This window comes from Bidens hawaiensis, unplaced genomic scaffold, assembly GCF_021521415.1.
Source record: "Bidens hawaiensis isolate Kalapana, Puna unplaced genomic scaffold, B.hawaiensis_p1.1 tig00048329_1, whole genome shotgun sequence".
Lineage (NCBI taxonomy): Eukaryota > Viridiplantae > Streptophyta > Magnoliopsida > Asterales > Asteraceae > Bidens > Bidens hawaiensis.
Window position 1 is genome coordinate 1 of NW_027506077.1, and position 17,478 is coordinate 17,478.

Here is a 17,478-nt window from a genome sequence, read left to right on the forward strand (position 1 = left end):
GGTAATCAGAAGACAAAGAAAGAAAAGCTCAGAAGAATAAACAAGAAGATGAAGGATAAAAAAAAAACTCTAAGGGCTGGCTTTTATAGGCCCAGGAGAGAGAAAATTTCGTGCTGATCGGACTACACGCGCCCCCACTCGCAGGTGTAAGCCAACGGAAGCGCGACACGTGTCAATCACACTGTGTGAGGGGACACGAAAAGAAATAATACAGCTGTTTGCCAGAGTTCACGCGCCACCACTCGCAGGAACGGACCAACGCGAGCGCGACACGTGTCCCTGACAGCATGTGAGGGGACACGAAAGGCAACTGTAGCACCTCGAGCACACGAAATATCTGACACGTCTCCATCACTGACCCACGTCAGCAACCATCACGTACACAGATGATTCGTTTTCAACCAAAAAGAAAGAATTTCGCTCAATGACGAGTAATAAGAAGAAAAGATAAACCCCCACTAAAAAAGCAAACTGTTAAAGTCTAATATCTATCTTGCCTCGCTCGCGCGAGACAAGACACACATTAGACTGGGGGGGCTTGAAGAGGTATGTACCCGCCTCAACACGGAGCAAGGCGGGTCAACCCACAAGATAAAGACAAGAAGCTTGAAATCAAGACATTATGAAGGCACTAAGCCAAAACCTACGCGCATGGCGCATATCACATATGCTCAGGCATCATATGCCCAGGCACCACACATGCTCAGGCATCATATGCCCAGGCACCACACATGCTCAGGCATCATATGCCCAGGCACACATATGCTCACGCATATCACATATGCGCGTGGCGCATCAGCGCGCGGCGCATATCACATCTGCGCATGAAACATCTGCGCGTGAGAATAAAGAGAAGACCTCGCGCATTCTCAGGATTGGCGCATATCACACATGCACATAATCAACCTCGTCCTTATCCAAATCAGGATTAGGGCAACCTTGATTGTGCACGTCAGACAACCTTCCAGAAGGTATCTTTTTAAGGAATAAGAATATGCTGATGTTGACAGCTGCCAAATGAAAGGTGGACAACTCAGCATGACACATGTGCTACCACGTGATTACAACCAATGAGAAAGCACCAGGTGTCCCAGAGGACACGTGGCGCAGAGCAATTGGAGGAGGCCAACAAGGCTGAGCCCAATCAGTGAAAACCCTAGCACTATAAATACAGCATCAACTCCACAAGGAGAGGAAGTCAATCATAATTCATTCATCCTCATTCATTCACATTCAATCATATTCAATTACATTCACTCACAGACAGTTACATTCAGTAACACTCTCAATCACAGGAAACTACAGAGTATTCAGCTATTAAGCAATACTCTTCAGATTTCCTCACTCACATATTATTATCTTCTCCCACAAATACTTATTCTCACACCGGAGGGTTACCCCAAAGAGGACCCTCTGTCCCTTTCTGAGGGGTAAGTTGACGGTGTTGTTCGTTTTGTAGGTGGAAGAACCCAGATCCATCAGATCCAGGAGAAACCATCGGTGAAGTAGTATAATCACACCCGAGGAAAGTAGATCGTCTACCAGTGAGTCGATCCACGCTTCTTCAACTTTAAAATTGATGGTCAGGTGTTCGATCCCCACTAGGGATGGGTGTAAATATTTAGCTGTTCAAAAATAAAAAAGATAACACTAGCTATTCTATAAAGAAATCATTGTCGCTAATTGTGAAACTGCAGCAGTAATCTACAGTCAAGAAGCTCAAGTGATGGATGGTGTAAGTGATTTAGTGATCAAGTAATACAATGGGATTGATGCTGTAGCTCAAGTAACGGCTATTTGGGATTAATGGGTTTCAAGTGATCGGCTGATGAGTGTCCCTCCTTTAAATACAACCATCAAGCTCTATTGATATGACATTTAACTTTTTACACCATTAAAATTTGATGTGTTACAAGTTGTAGTATTTGACCATATCAATGTATATTTAAAATTCAACTAGTTGCTAAAAGCTTGTGCTTTGTGACGGGAACTTGTTCGGTATCGGTTCATTATGGTTTCGGTTCGTACCATACTAAAACCTTGTAGGGTTCATTGCGTAACATTTAAAACTTGTGTGGTAGAATATGTAAATACGTTTTGAGCAAACCTCGTAGGGGTAATAATTGTGGGGATTTTGGTTTTTAGTACTCCTAACTTTCTCTCATTGGTAGATAACACTTCCAACTTTCGATTTGTCACCCACCACTCTCAACTTTCACCCCATTTTCCTGTACCACTCACCGTCTAAATAAACACTAACCTCGTTAATGTTTTGGACTAAAAATGTCATTCAAATTAGTTGAGGGAGTAAAATAGATATATTATTTTTAACACACAACCTCCATTTCCGGTGACCTCGTTTTTCCGGCGACCTCGTTTTTTCTGGCGAATTTGAGTTTTCCGGCTATCTCGTCTTTCAGAACACCATATCCATCATTTCACCGCCCACCGCCCCAAAACCGCAACTTCGTCACCACCAGTGTCTCACTCAGCCACCTTCCGGGATCGCCTGCGTGCCAGAAAATCGAGTTGCAGGTTTCCGGCGAGCACCAGCTTCATCATATCTCCACCGGTGCATAATCTTCATGATCTCCATCACCTTTTTACATCTCTGAACCATCTCCATTTTCTGAAAGGCGAGAAGCCGGAAAACTCAAATTCGCTGGAAAAAACAAGGTCGCCAGAAAAACGAGGTCACCGGAAATGGAGGTTGTGTGTTAAAAATAAAATTTCTGTTTTACCCTCTCAACTAATTTGAATAACATTTTTAGTCCAAAACATTAACGAGGTTAGTGTTCATTTAGACGGGGAGTGCTACAGGAAAATAAAGTGAAAGTTGGGAGTGGTGGGTGACAAATCGAAAGTTGGGAGTGTTATCTACCAATGAGGGAAAATTGAGAGTATTAAAAACCAATATCCCTTAATTGTGTAACTGTTTTAGCTCAACTCGTATGGAGGTGAAGTGAAGTGAAGAATTAGGCAAGAGACTAAAGGTCCCAAGTTTGAATTCAATCTCAACTGGGTTTTATCGTAGTCCTCAGTGGACCTTCGGGCGTCGGGTTTTTCCCGGAGCAGTAGATGGAGGGTTTGGGCTACCCAATGCCGTCTACGATCACGTATGAGGTCGTCTTTTGTCATTGGGTTACCTTAGGTAGTCGGACTTTATTCGTTGGTCGTTCGGGAAAAAGCTTTGGTTTCAAATAATTCCTTAAACGTTAAACTTATATTTAACAAATTATTATTAACCATTCTTATAAGTTTAGTGTTAGATATGTGATAGTAGTTTGAGGTCAGTGATGAACAAAAAAAATCACAATAATGTACTTATCATACATTGCTAATATAAAATTATCTTACTGTGCATTTTAAAACCGTTTAAAATAAATAATTAGTTGATTAACTGACATTATTTGTTGTGTTTCTTTAAAACTAAACGAAAGATAACATATATATAAAAAAAACTATATATATAATGTCAATAGAATAAAAATTTGTTAAAGTTTAAAGATCGGAAAACCCAAATAAGTGGAATTTTGTAGATGTTAAAACTAATTTGAGATTCTCCTTAAAAAATATATTTATCTTCCTATGCTTTTTTTAGTTAAAGTTAAAATTGGAATTCTTATAATTAGGTACATAGTGATCATTATGAAAAAAAATGTTAAGTATTCTAAAAAGTATTGAAATATATTCTTTATTGTGTTAATAGTGGGTTTTATAACTTGCTTGATTAAAATTAACAAAACTTACAATAAAATTGAACTTTTAGTATGTTAAAAAATTGTTTAGAAAGAGACGTATTTTTAAATCATTTAGTTATAAAAAAACGTTTATTGATTTAGTTGGTGAGTGTCATCCGTTTATTCCCTGCACATGGTCTAAAATATAGTAGATATCAGATACTTCAATTTAATAACCAATCAATTTGACACATCAGTGCAACATAGACGGATGGGCATTCCACCAATTGAAGTTTACATATGTACACTTGTTTTACAATTTCACATCAATTACATTACTCTCATTTAATATTAATCATACAAATCTACATAAATCAAGTAAGAATTCCATCACATTGTTCTTGCATTATTAACAATGCTACATAATTAAATAATAATTAGATAACAATTATATAGCTATCAACATCAAATTGTTTTCTTACAAAACCATTCAACTCTAGAATGAATATAAAATAAAATAAAAACACTCAAAATCTAAACAACAGCCTACACAAGTCAAAACGTTGCCCGAACGAGTAAAATGGCAACAACCCGCAACCCAAATTGACACAAAAACCAGAAATAAGAAAACTCTTGCTCAAAACCGTTAAGAGCAGGCCTGAGATGGACTCGGATGATGGGAAAAAAAGCCGTCTTCCTCACTGTCTATTCACCATAATAAAGACCAAAATAATATATGCACCAAAAAGAACATTAAGACTGGTAAATCTTAATGATATGCTACCACTCAAGTGACCATTAACATATTCATTATTGTAGGACTTGATGGAAACATTTACTTCAGCTGAACCTGAATAAAACATATAAAAAACACATTAAATAGTTATTAAAATTATTTAAAACAATAAGAGTGCTAGTGTATCGCGCTTACAATCATAATCCGTCCATCCCATTCAGTTTCTTGATAAATCATAAACGAAGATCTTATCTTTAAGAACAAGATCTGCAATGACAATGAGTTTCAATAAGTTTAGGATATTAAGGGTAAAATAGTCTTATTCACACATAGCTACACATTTATGTAATTAGAGTATTTTAAGTTTTTAACTGACCTCCAAGAACTGTTACTCCATTGCTCGATTTTTGAAAGCCAATGCACCACGGAACACCACCATCTTGAAGAAACTTTGTTCAATAATTCACAACCGTGGTGTATTAGTCATTTATCTAAAGTAAATCTAATAAGCAAAATACATTGTTTTATATAAAAAAGAAAGTGAGGCTCTTTGGTATATAATCCTGATAAACTTTCAGTTTGTCCTGTTTTAGTCATTGTACTTTTTTTATTCATTTTTGAGTCATCAAAAGATGTTTATTTTTGGGGCCGAGGGGGTAATGATGACCCAAACATGACCAAAAAACATCGGTTATTGACTCGGATGTGCCAAAATGTACGAAGACTAAAAGGAGACAAAACTGGATGAACTTTGATATTTATGCAAAAAGAACCCTCCACTTTACCAATGAAAGAAATCATTTTTTTTTTCTTTTTTAAGAAATTATGGAATAAACAAAAAATCAGAAGATATTATAAACTCACAACAGGATCCCCAAGTACGAGGTACTTTTCTGGTTTAAGAATCATGGACGCACCGCCAGCAAAGTTTAACGAAACCTCGGGAAATACTGCGGCTATGCTAGTATATGGAAAACAGAAAAAATAAATAAATAAAATTTTTAAAAATAAATAAAAACTAGGACGTACCTTGATGTCACTAAATAGCATTGACTATCCTGTAAAGAAACCGGTGTTGGTAACTGTGAAACAGCAGCAGTTATCTGCATTCAAGAGCTCACTTATATTACTTATTTGACCAAAGAAAAGTCAAACAAAGTTATATTAATGTTTTAAAAGGAAATGGAGTAAAACTAACAGCATCAACAAAAGGTTCATATGCTTGTGCAGTGAGATAAGATAATGTTGTCCCGGTATCCACAATGGTTCCTTTATTATCCGATATGGCAAAAGCTGACGTGTCGATAGGCAATAACTGTTGACCGACAGCTATACTCTGCAACTCTAGATTGTAATGAAGCCTGAAAATTAAAAATCAAAAAAGATTACAAAAGCCATTAATAATAATAATAATAATAATAATAATAATAATAATAATAATACTTACTGTGATGGAACGAGGGGACTATAAACCATAGATGGAGACAAAATTTCACCAAGAACGAGTTTTCCACCACCGTTACCATCGCCACGTAAGCAATGTGAGAATACTTTTGGAGTAATCCCTTGAGCTGAAAGTTGTGATATTACAGATAAACCGTGTTGACCGAATCCAATAATTCCATCCATTGCTCTATCTGATTTGGTCAAACCACCAGATTGATAGGTACTACAACTGTCATCAAATTCATAAATTGTTACAATATTAATCAAACTCTGATAAATTTGTTTGTTGAAATTAATTATTTGAATTAAGTGGTGTGGTCTAGGCCTGTAAATGAACCGAACGTTCAGTGAACAGTTTGTGAACGTTCTGAGGGAAGTTTGTTTCTTTAATAAACAAACGGACATGGCAAAAAACTTTGTTCATTTAGTTAAACGAATGAACATAAACACGTGTCTCATTCGCTCATTTATTTTTGTGAACTTTTGTTTACACCCGTTCAATTAAATCATATATATAGTTCGTTTACACCTGTTCGATCGTTTTTTCGGTTAAAGTAAAATGAATCAACACAAAACATGCTCCGTTCGTGCCTGTTCAGTTCGTTTACAAGCCTAGACTGCGGTCACAATAATCCACATGTAATGTTCGGATAAACAAATTATGCTTTTTTAAGTTTCTAACTGCTTTGGGCTCAAAGACTCTAATAATAAGTTATTAATGATCAATTTTATAGCAACAACAAAACTGATCATTAAACAAAAAAAAACAGAAAGTGAAATTAATTCCGTCACATGAAATATTTTACAAAAACGCGAAAAATCTCACCCAAAAGTGATGAAAGCTGAAGAGTTGGCAATCATGGAAGCATCCATAACCATATCAAAATGTAACAAATCGGTCATATAATAACCAGAAGTCCCACTATCATCTGCATAATGAAACTCATAACTACATTGATAGTGTTCACCAGAACATGATGCATCCTGAACTTTAATATTAGAAGAGCATACGGGATCCGAACACGAAACCACAGAAGCCGTTGAAGAGCTTGCAGCATCAAAGAAGTTAAGTGGAATCTACATTAAAGAAAACTAATTATTAGCATTAATCAAGCAATATAATCAACAGATACTTTAGGTGATTATAAAAGAGCTAGATACGGAAATATACACCGAATCCACTCGATTGGGGACAATCACTGCAAGAACTACAAGCGACCCACAATATGTCACTTCCGGTATCGATTTGCACATTGAATTCTTTTGGTGGAGACCCTAATTTCACTTTTGTGAAGTACAATCTACAATATAATCATCAGATGTCATTAATATTAACAAATTTAGCATATATAGAATTTAAAAATATTCTATTTAATTTTACATATATCACTTTTGTTACTTTAATTTGAACTTGAATTGGTAAACTAGGGCTATATAACTATTCTTTAACTTGAGTGATTTTGACTTTCATTTATTCAATTATTTTATGGAATTTTGCTGTTCTTGATTCTAGGGCCAAAAGTCCCCAATTTTTCAACCTTTTTTTTTTAATTCTAGATAGGTCATAAACATAATCGTCAAATGTCATAAATATTAAGATGCAATCGACGAGATTAGACCGATAAAAAGCTCAAAACGAGCTGAGCTTTTTCGAGCTCGAACCTGAAATAAAGCTCATTTGGTTATCAAGTCCAAGCTCGAGCCTTGTATAGGAAGCTCGTTTAGGCTCGTCGAGCCTTAACGAGCCTGGTTTATATTTAAGTTTAACCTATTTTATATTTCTATGTATTAATTTCATATTGCACAGCTGAGCTCGAGCCAAGCTTTGGCTCAACTTAGGCCCGTTTAAGGTTTTTCTCAACACATTTAAAATAAATAAAAACTTACAAAAATGAATTAATACTAATGAATTTAGCATATACAAAAAAAATTCTAAAAAATAAAAAATAAAAAACCGGATATGAGAAACATTTGGCCCTAGAATCACCTACATCAAAATTGACTAAACAAAAGTCAAAATCACCAAAATTAAACAACAAACTCACAACCCTAATTATCAAATTCACCAAATTCAAGTTCAAATTAAAGAACTATGAGCTCCAAAAGACAATAATAATAAAGTTGATAAAGTTAACATCTTTATCAAATTCCAATAATAAACTTACCCGCCGTAATAAGGATCAGAGTTACCAAAAACATTAAAATCCACAACTCCGGCACCGGCAAACCCCTGTAATATTCTTGCGTGCCTGACACGGTCACGTGTTTTTAAAACATCCACCGACCTGTTCGCCGGAAAGGCTCTTGGTAGTGTTAAAACCGTCGCCGGAGACTCGCCGGAAAACCCCACAACCGGAGAAACTGTAATCATCGCCGTCAGCAGGAGGAGTAATAATAATAACCCACTGCCGGTGACCGGCATTTTTATAAGAATTGACGGATTTGCCCTTAATAAGTTGGGTTTTTGGTTAATATGAGTAGTGGTAGTTTGTGGGTATTTGTGGAATTGAAGTGGGAAGAAGAAAGATGGTTACTTGTAGCGGAGAGAGGCAAGAAGAACAGGGATCGTAGTAGAAGACCCAAGTAGACTTTAGTTCAATTTAATGTATATGTATGTAAGTTTTTTTTTAAATATTGTTATGCAACAATTTAAAAAGTAGGATAACGTTTTTTAACTTATCTTTCAGAGATTTGAGATGGTTTGTTAAAAACATTCAAGCTTAGCTTAAAAATAAGTTTTAATAAACAAGCCTATGTTTATTTGTCCATCAATACTTTGAGTTTATTGTTATTTGTGTTTCGCTTAATTATTAAATATTATTTTTCAATCAATTACCCGTATAAGATACAGGTCTCAAGCTAGTTATTTATATAATTGTTATTTAATATATTAAATACATAATTTTAAAATTATTTCTATTATATATTAAATTATAAAAAAAGCAAACAATATATGTATATATTATGTTATATAAATGACAAGTATAAATATAACTAAAATAATTAATAAACGAATCGAGCTTGATAATGAAAAATTATTCACGAGCTGAGCTTGAGTCTAGACTGACTCGGGCTTGGCTCAACTACACCCTAGAGACATGAATAACAGTTGAGATATTAGAAAAACGGATTTGTGGAAGGGTTTTTAGACATTCATGAACTTCAAAGAAAGAAGGGTTCATGACTCCCTCTCGGATCTAACTAATGAATATCTAGCTAGTTGCTTTGCATATTTGGGTTTAGAGTTCACGAGTGAAATTAGGGTTTGGGTTGCATTTGACCCATATTCATAGTTTTGAAACAAAAAACTTGTAAGGGTGCTTATATGTTTTAAGGGCATGTTTAAGATTTAGTTTAATTATTATTGGACTTCATTTGCAACTAGACCTAATCTAAAATCGAAACTAATCAAATCAGGATTTCTTTAGTAAATGAAGAAACACTAAGTGAACCCTGGACAGATTATAGATAATCTGGGGGTTAAGTAATGTTTCCCACGGGGATGAGGTCTAGCAGAGAATTGTTCTTCAGGGGACCTGCAAAACAGACACCGTAAGCTCGTCACTGAGAAGGGGGGGGTTCCTCCTTGTGACCACCCTCCGGCGTGAGAATCAGACTAGATTGCTCTGAATATAAGTGTATATTAAGAGATTGCTAGATAAGATTGAGATATCAGATGATGTCCTTACCATTCCAAGGTGTTGGAGTATTTATAGCCGAAGGTAGGTTTCCTAGAAGGTACAGCCGGCTGAATAGTAATCCTGTTCCACCAACAGTGGACTACGCACAGGCCATGCTGGTTGGTGGGTAGGCTACGGCCAACAGTAAAGGTCGGCTGTATACTGTTCCTTTACTGCCGGCTACGCACTGTTCCACCAACTGTAGGCTGCGCACGTCCCCTCGTAAGGGTTGGTGAGTAGGCAGCGGCTAATATTGACAAACAGTACTAGAGGGTGCTCCTCCTCGTATTGTTGTCAGTGAGCTGTCACCCTGTGATTGGTTCATGGGCTGCTTTGGTCAATTTGTCTGTTCCGCCCATACCTTAGTAGGTATAGTACGAAAGACCTTCCAGAAGCATACGGACTGGCTCACTTGGGCGGGAGTATTCCCGCCTTGCTCATTCCTTCATGTGACTACTGAAGTAGCTAATGCCTTGTGCGTGTAGCCTTGCTGTTAGTGCGGGTAGCCTTCCCTGATGGCTTGTATCCGCAGCTGCGGGAACAGGCGGGGTACTTCACCATTGGGAGGCTTTCCCTGCGAGTACAGCTGGCGTACTGCGCGTAAGGTTCTTTGAGCATGGTGGGTCCTGCTGGAGCAGTTGGTCCTTGCGCAGACGTCCCTGTTCAAGGTGAGTCTTGCGGGTCCAACTGGGCTCTGCTGGGACCTACCTCTTCAGTAAATTTTTATAATCATTTAGAGATATTTAATGATGATGGAGATTGTTAGAAACATTGTTAAGCTAAGAACGTTTGAGGTTATATAAGATTAAACCCATATAAGGTTAAGTAATATTTGCAAAATAACTAGTCGGTTAAGAACTTACATAACCAAAAACTCTTCTTGGGCAGGCATCTATTCTATGTGGGGTAAGTGTGTTCCAACACTTAAATGAGTTTAAATGGTATACGGTATGTGTGAGGGGCGTTTGTCTGTCTATATGTCATTACAAACACAAACATGGTCGTTTTTGAAAATAGTGAGGAAAAAGTTGGATTGCATAAGGGAAAATATTTTGAGCCTAAGTGAAAGAGATTTTTTATTGGGTCTAAACAATTAAAACTTTTGATGAGTTTATTGAGTTATGGTATGTCTTGTGCAATTATTTTTTTTGTTTCTAAAAATAGGTTTTAATAAATTGGGTAATTGAGTCTAAACATTAAAAATACATGATTTTTCAATATTTATGCATCAACAATATCCAACTATTCAGCAGTTAATGTGGAAAAATATCGGATATCGGTCAAGGACCGATATCTGAGATATCGGTTATCGAAGTGAGATATAGGTGGGATATCACTAATTTTAATATCATGTAACATTCATATATATATAGCAATTTACACTAATAATTCAGTATAGTCTCCTACCATGAACAAATTTACATTTTTCAAATTGCAAAAAACTAACAATCATAGCAAAGTAAAAATTGATTAAGACTTAAAACACTAACATTGAACACTAAAAGTTGATAACTAAGACTTAAAACACTAATATTGGGAGTATCAGTGATATATCGGTAAAATATTAGTCCAGTATCGGTCAAATATCGGTCAATATCATTGATATTATCGGTACCGATATTCTGAACCGATATGCTGATTTATATATCACCAAGGACCGATAACCGATATGTCAGTGATATATCGGTGATATATCGACGATATCGACTGCGTAGGGTTTGAACAATATCTGTTTTATTTGGTTTTGCCCCCTATTCCAAAAGCCCAAATATGAAACCGATCATAAACCTGTTTCAACCCAAACAAAAACCGATCATAAACCGCTTTTGACTTTTTGTTGATCAAACCGAAGTCGTTACAGCCTAAACTGGTTTCATAGAGTTTGGAACCGGTTTGTGCACCTCTACTTTAAGGCATGTCCCATTGTGTCGTCCTTGTAGATCAAGAGTTTATATAAACCCACCTATTATGTTAAATATACAGAGTACCGTGATGAACCGAATTGATATCGGCTGAACAATATCGATACCCGTGTTTGTATTATCGATACCCCTATCAATATTCGTGTTTATGGTTTTTGGTCAACTAAAACGTTTTTATTTTATTTTGTTCGTTTTTATGATTTCCGATCAATTAAATTTATGTTTTATGCATATATCATGTTCGTTTTTATGATTTCTTATCAATTAAATTTTCTAGTTTGTAATTCACATAATATTTTACCAAACCAAACCGTACGAATACCATCCAAACAACATTTGTATTCAATGTATAGCTATTTCGATAAAAGTCTGTTTCAGTATTTTTCACTATTTGTACATAAATAATACCGTACCACAACATAACATATACGGGTTATATAACTAGCAACTTTGTAACCTATAACTTTAACTTATATATGGTTTACCAATAATTACTAAAATATAAAAATTAGTTTGAAACAGTTAGCTTATATCCTAAGCACATCGTTACACTGTAAATACACCATGATGAATGTAATATTGTATTTGTAAAGATTAGAAAGCAGGAGTCCACGGCAGGCAGCATCTTTGATCACAATAATAATAATATGATGGCCAACAATGTCGATTCCGAATCGGGTGCCCGTAGACCGGAGGCAGCGTCTACCGTGGATGAAGTTAACCTAGACTCGATCACCATCGGCGAGTCGTCGTCAGTTAACAATATTATTGTTGATGATCCAGAAGATTCCAGCATTCAGACTGTAAGTATATATATTAAGCCCATGCATGCATTATCGATTTTAGTATTGTTATTATTATTATTATTATTAGGTTTTATATTTTAATAAATTATTAAGCTAGCTAGGGTTTTGAAAGGGTTCATGGCGCTTACAAAATTATTAATTGGTAAGTAAGAATGACACATTCGGTTCGGACCATAGACGTTTAGGATATGCTCCACCGAAACCGAACCGAAAAGCGCTCAAAACCAGTAAAAACCGATCATAAACCGAACCAGTTCCAAATTGGTTAACTGAACTGAAAACCGGTCAAGTACTGATCATAAACCAGCTTCAACTCGAACGGAGACCGGTCACAAAACTGTTACTTTTTGTTGACCGAACTAAACCGGTTCCAACCGGAAATTTTTGCTTATTTTTATTCAAACGTTGAAATTTTTGGTCAAAACAGTTGTCCGATTTCAATTCAAACGACAATGGTATTAGATGTTATACAATGTGTATATATAGAGAAAAAAAAAACTTTGAAAATTTTGGTCAAAACAGTTGTGTGACCTATATCTCTATCTGCATAGCCTTTTGAAACTGTGTGCGATTAGATGTCATACGGTGTGTGTATAGCTAGCTGATCCCGTTTTTTGAAATTGTTTTTAGGTCACATCTGGAGACACACCTTACACTTCTGCCATAAAGTTTGAAGATTTGAATCTTTCTAAAGACTTATTGAAAGGATTATATGTGGAGATGAAGTTCGAGAGGCCGAGTAAGATCCAATCAATAAGTTTACCGATGATACTGACTCCGCCGTACAAGAGTTTGATCGCTCAGTCACGTAATGGATCTGGAAAGACAACGTGTTTTGCGCTCGGTATGTTGAGTCGCGTGGATCCGCAGCTATGTGCTCCTCAAGCTCTTTGTATATGTCCAACAAGAGAATTGGCTATTCAGGTAATTCACATTTTAAATTTGTTAGGTACTTTTAATTATATTTATATCAACTATATGATTTTGGTTGTAATGGGAACTAACTTAATTAGTCTGTTATGCATATAATCTTATTTGATATCATATTATGTAATACTCATTATCATGTATATAAAAGCATGATAAAAATAACTAAATAATATATATCTTGTTATGTATAAAATAGTTATCAATCTATATAATTAGTTAATAAACATTAGAAAAGCACTCACGAGCCGAGCTTGAGCTCTAGTAAATTAAACGAGACTAGTCGAGCTCTAGCTCGGCTTGTTTACACCTAGGGGCTGTATTCAAGTTGCACCTTTGGGTTGTGTATAGTGGATTGCATAATTTTGGTCTTGTTATGTTGTGTTTAAAAACTTGTATTGGGCCGGTTATAAGCCCATTAGTTTATTTATTGGATTTATGTGGGAATGCTTTCTTGTAAATGATTCAATATCTGATTTAATAATATCTTAATTATGGTGCAGAATATGGAAGTGCTACTGAAGATGGGAAAGTATACAGGCATAACATCAGAATTGGCTCTTTCTGTTGATAAAGCTAATTATATTCCAATCTCCAAGAGACCACCAGTCACAGCACAAGTCATTATTGGGACACCGGGCACTATTAATAAATGGACAGCAGCCAAGAAGTTGGGTACACTTAGTATGAAGATCCTTGTGTTTGATGAGGCAGATCATATGCTCGCAGAGGTAATATATTATATATTTCTGTTTATATTTTAGTAAGGTAACTATGCAGCACATATATTTGCTTGTTAATAGACATATGAGATAGGAAAAGAATTGGCTCTAGATTTACATTTATGTTAAATGGCTTTTCTGATGCATCTGTTACGCTGTGAACCTATTGTTATTCGTTACATATGAACATCCTAGTAATGTAGAATTTGGTCAAATTGAAGTTAGAAAAGATTTACAAAATATAAAGATCTTATTGTTTGCTAGATATTGACATGAGAACATTTTATTAGTAGATTTTCGCTTATGCTTATGAGATCTTAGTTGATATATCGCTATTGTGTTGTAACTTGTACCTGTTATTTATTTTAAAATGCACATCACCACTCAATAAGTAACTGTCTAATGGTGCAGTCATATATACTGCAACAAGGGGTCTATGCAGTATTCATATTACCTCATCAATGTTAAATTTGCATATCTTTCATATGTGAAATGACTACTTTGATGAAACATATCTCCTTTATTTTGGTTCAGAGCGGATTCAAAGAAGATTCCGTGAGGATAATGAAGGAGATTGTCAAGTGCAGTCCCAATTGCCAGGTTTGTTGTCATTAAAATAAATAGTTATGTTAATTATGTTATGTGTGATTTTAACAAAAACGATATACAGGTTCTACTGTTTTCTGCTACATTCGACGACACTGTGAAAGCTTTTGTATCAAAAATTGTGGAAGATCTTTTTGTACACGAATACAACAAATTGTTCGTTAAGAAGGAAGAACAGCCGTTGGAATGTGTTAAGCAATATAAAGTGAATGTACCCGACGAGCTCTCAAAGGTTATGGTAGTCAAGGATAGAATAATGGATCTGGCTGATAAAGTTGTGAAAGCGATTATATTTGTCCATACAAGAAGAAGCGCGGGTATGTTACATAAAGCACTTGTTGATTATGGGTTTGGAGTTACAACAATTCATGGTGGCTGTTCACAACAAGACAGAGATAAGATAATCAAAGAATTTAGAGACGGGTTGACTAAAGTTCTAATATCAACCGATCTTCTTAATCGGGGGTTTGATGATTCTAAGGTTTGCATCATTGATTTCCTGTTCTTAGGTGTTTTTTTGTTTTTGATCTAATTATTATTTCTACTTCTTTTCAGGTTAATTTGGTGGTTAACTATGATCTCCCAGTTATACATGAAAATCCGACAGAGCCCGACAATGCATCATACTTGCACCGCATAGGTAGAGCAGGACGGTATGGTCGCAAGGGTAATGCTCTTGATTTTTTTGGGTTTTTGCTAATATGTTCCGAATACTTTACTTTTAAGAGATAATTACACGGATGGTACTTGTGATTTGTCCTTAGAGTGGGTGGAGGTTTACTTTTGCTGTTAAGTGGGTGTAAAATGACAAAAATATTCCTTGATATTAAAATAGAAAATTAAAAAATAATATAATATATTAAATTAGTTGTGCGGACCTATACGCACTCTTCAAATGTCGCAGCTCCTCTTGTAAAATCGTTTTTCGGTCAAAACTAATCACCCACATCTCCCATCTTTATTTTTAGTTTTTTAATCATAAAGGGCATTTTGGTCATTTTAAAAAATTAAACATAGTCCATCCACTTCAAGGACTATCCATGTTACATTTGAGTTAACGGTAGGGACTAACAGTGCAATAATTTATATGCCCCAACAATGCAATTTTGGACTGGGCTATAGCTAACTATTAGTAAAATGTCTATAATGCCCCCCAACAAGGACAACTGAATGAAACTCAGGTATTGGTTACCAATGGGCAAAAATGTAATTTTTATTAAAACATCAACAAAATACTAAATAAACAGTGTAGCCTTTAGAATTGGATTCACTGGATGGTATCCTAACAAACTGTTAACAATGTCACAGGTGCAGTATTCAATTTGCTATGTGGTGAAAGGGAGAACATGATAATGGAAAAGATTGAGACACACTTTAAACATTATGCTACCGAGGTAAATATTTCTTACGGTCACTCTATTGTCATAGATATTTTAACTTCAAGTAATACGAAAATGATATTAGGATTTCGTCATCTATTAATACAAGGTCGTGCCATGGTAATAGCGACTAGGGCTTTAAATGAATTATACGAACACAAACGAGGGATTGATTATGTTTAATAATTTGAGTTTAACACTTTAACTGAATAAAACGGACAAACATGAACACTTAAGCTAACGGATTTCCTTGTTCGTGCTTGTTTGTTAAGAATATGTATTCATGTTCATTTAATAGATGTAAGAACATACATGAAAATAGTCATCATAAAAAGACCATTATTTTTGTTTTTATGTAAGTAAAACAAGAAGCATGTTCATGCTCGTCCATTTAACTAAACGAACCCAAAAAGAAGCATATTCGTGCTCATCTATTTAATCAACAAACAAATTTCTTACCTAGTGAGTCATTCGAATGTTCGGTTCGTTTACTAATTTATGAATTGTTAATAATTTGTCTTGAATTTGAAGGAGGGTTTTAGGGAATAAATGAGTTTTTATATCAAATAATTATTAACGGTGAATGTGCACATACTTCATAATTAATATATTTGTTTTTCTAATTTCTGATGTATAAATCTTGTAGGTGCCATCATGGACAAGTGATGAAGACTTCATGGATGCGCTGAAGAAAGCCGGTTTGGTGTAAAGTTTTCATGTTGGTTATTATGTTAAGCTGTTTTTTGGTGGCTTAACTTTTAAGTAAGCGGTTTTTTTGGACGTGTGATAGATTTTGTATGAATTGGTTGCGAAATCAGTTTTGTGTGACTATGTAACTTCAAAGTTAAAGGCATGTTTGGCAAAATTTTCTTTTAACAGGGTATATTGTTTCTCGTTGTCTCGTAGTTATGTAAGGGGTTGTTTTTTCATGCACCCTCTTGTCATTTGTAGAATAAAACTCAACTGCACATGAAACATGATTGCTTACTTACCTCCACCGGTTGACTTTTGTTGACTTATTATAGTTGACTATTGTTGACTACTTAAGTTTTAACCTCAATACTTAACAATCTCCACTTTTGAGATAAAAATTGAAAAATTCCTAAACAACCCACTCATATTTTTATATAAAAAAAAAATAAAATAATAATTGTAATGTTAGTTAAATCATTACACAGTTTTTTTATGAAAAGTTATTTAAAACCCTCATGGCTACGTGGTAGTGATGGAAAATTAGAATAAAAATCATTATAAAACATTAATGAATGTTCAAATATATTTAAATTAACAATAATTCAGTTATATTTATATTAAAACTAATATATAGGTAAATTCTAATAGAATAAGAAGAAAGAAAGTTTTAAGGAAAAAAAGGAGCACAAGGTGAAGCCAATTAGTACGAAGGGAACCATCATACAAAGGGCCAGCTTTTTATTTTTTTTTAATATTATAAAATTATTTATATAATAAAATAAGAAAAGGGGTTTATTCCTTTATGAATGTAAAAGGCCATGTGGGTTGCGGCTACCGGAAAGAAACTACAAACATAATGGCTTTTCTTTTTTAAAAACTAA

The 17,478-nt window shown here is 35.1% G+C and overlaps 2 protein-coding genes across 2 annotated transcripts; one reads left to right on the top strand and one right to left on the bottom strand.

Moving 5' to 3' along the window:
• Positions 1-3,993: 3,993 nt before the first annotated feature.
• On the bottom strand, positions 3,994-8,428 carry LOC143616617 (aspartic proteinase 36-like). Its single transcript, XM_077089402.1, has 10 exons — positions 8,028-8,428; positions 7,034-7,163; positions 6,689-6,939; positions 5,864-6,091; positions 5,615-5,777; positions 5,446-5,519; positions 5,281-5,377; positions 4,793-4,865; positions 4,612-4,683; positions 3,994-4,530 (listed from the first exon to the last, which is right to left on the bottom strand). Exons 1-9 carry the CDS (start codon positions 8,282-8,284, stop codon positions 4,634-4,636), a joined length of 1,323 nt encoding a protein of 440 aa, XP_076945517.1. The 5' UTR covers positions 8,285-8,428; the 3' UTR covers positions 3,994-4,530; positions 4,612-4,633.
• A 3,660-nt stretch (positions 8,429-12,088) lies between these two features.
• LOC143616615 (DEAD-box ATP-dependent RNA helicase 38-like) lies at positions 12,089-16,872 on the top strand. Its single transcript, XM_077089401.1, has 8 exons — positions 12,089-12,267; positions 12,901-13,194; positions 13,701-13,928; positions 14,454-14,519; positions 14,590-15,006; positions 15,081-15,192; positions 15,834-15,919; positions 16,551-16,872. The coding sequence occupies exons 1-8, from the start codon at positions 12,112-12,114 to the stop codon at positions 16,611-16,613; spliced, it is 1,422 nt and encodes a 473-aa protein (XP_076945516.1). The 5' UTR covers positions 12,089-12,111; the 3' UTR covers positions 16,614-16,872.
• Positions 16,873-17,478: the final 606 nt, after the last annotated feature.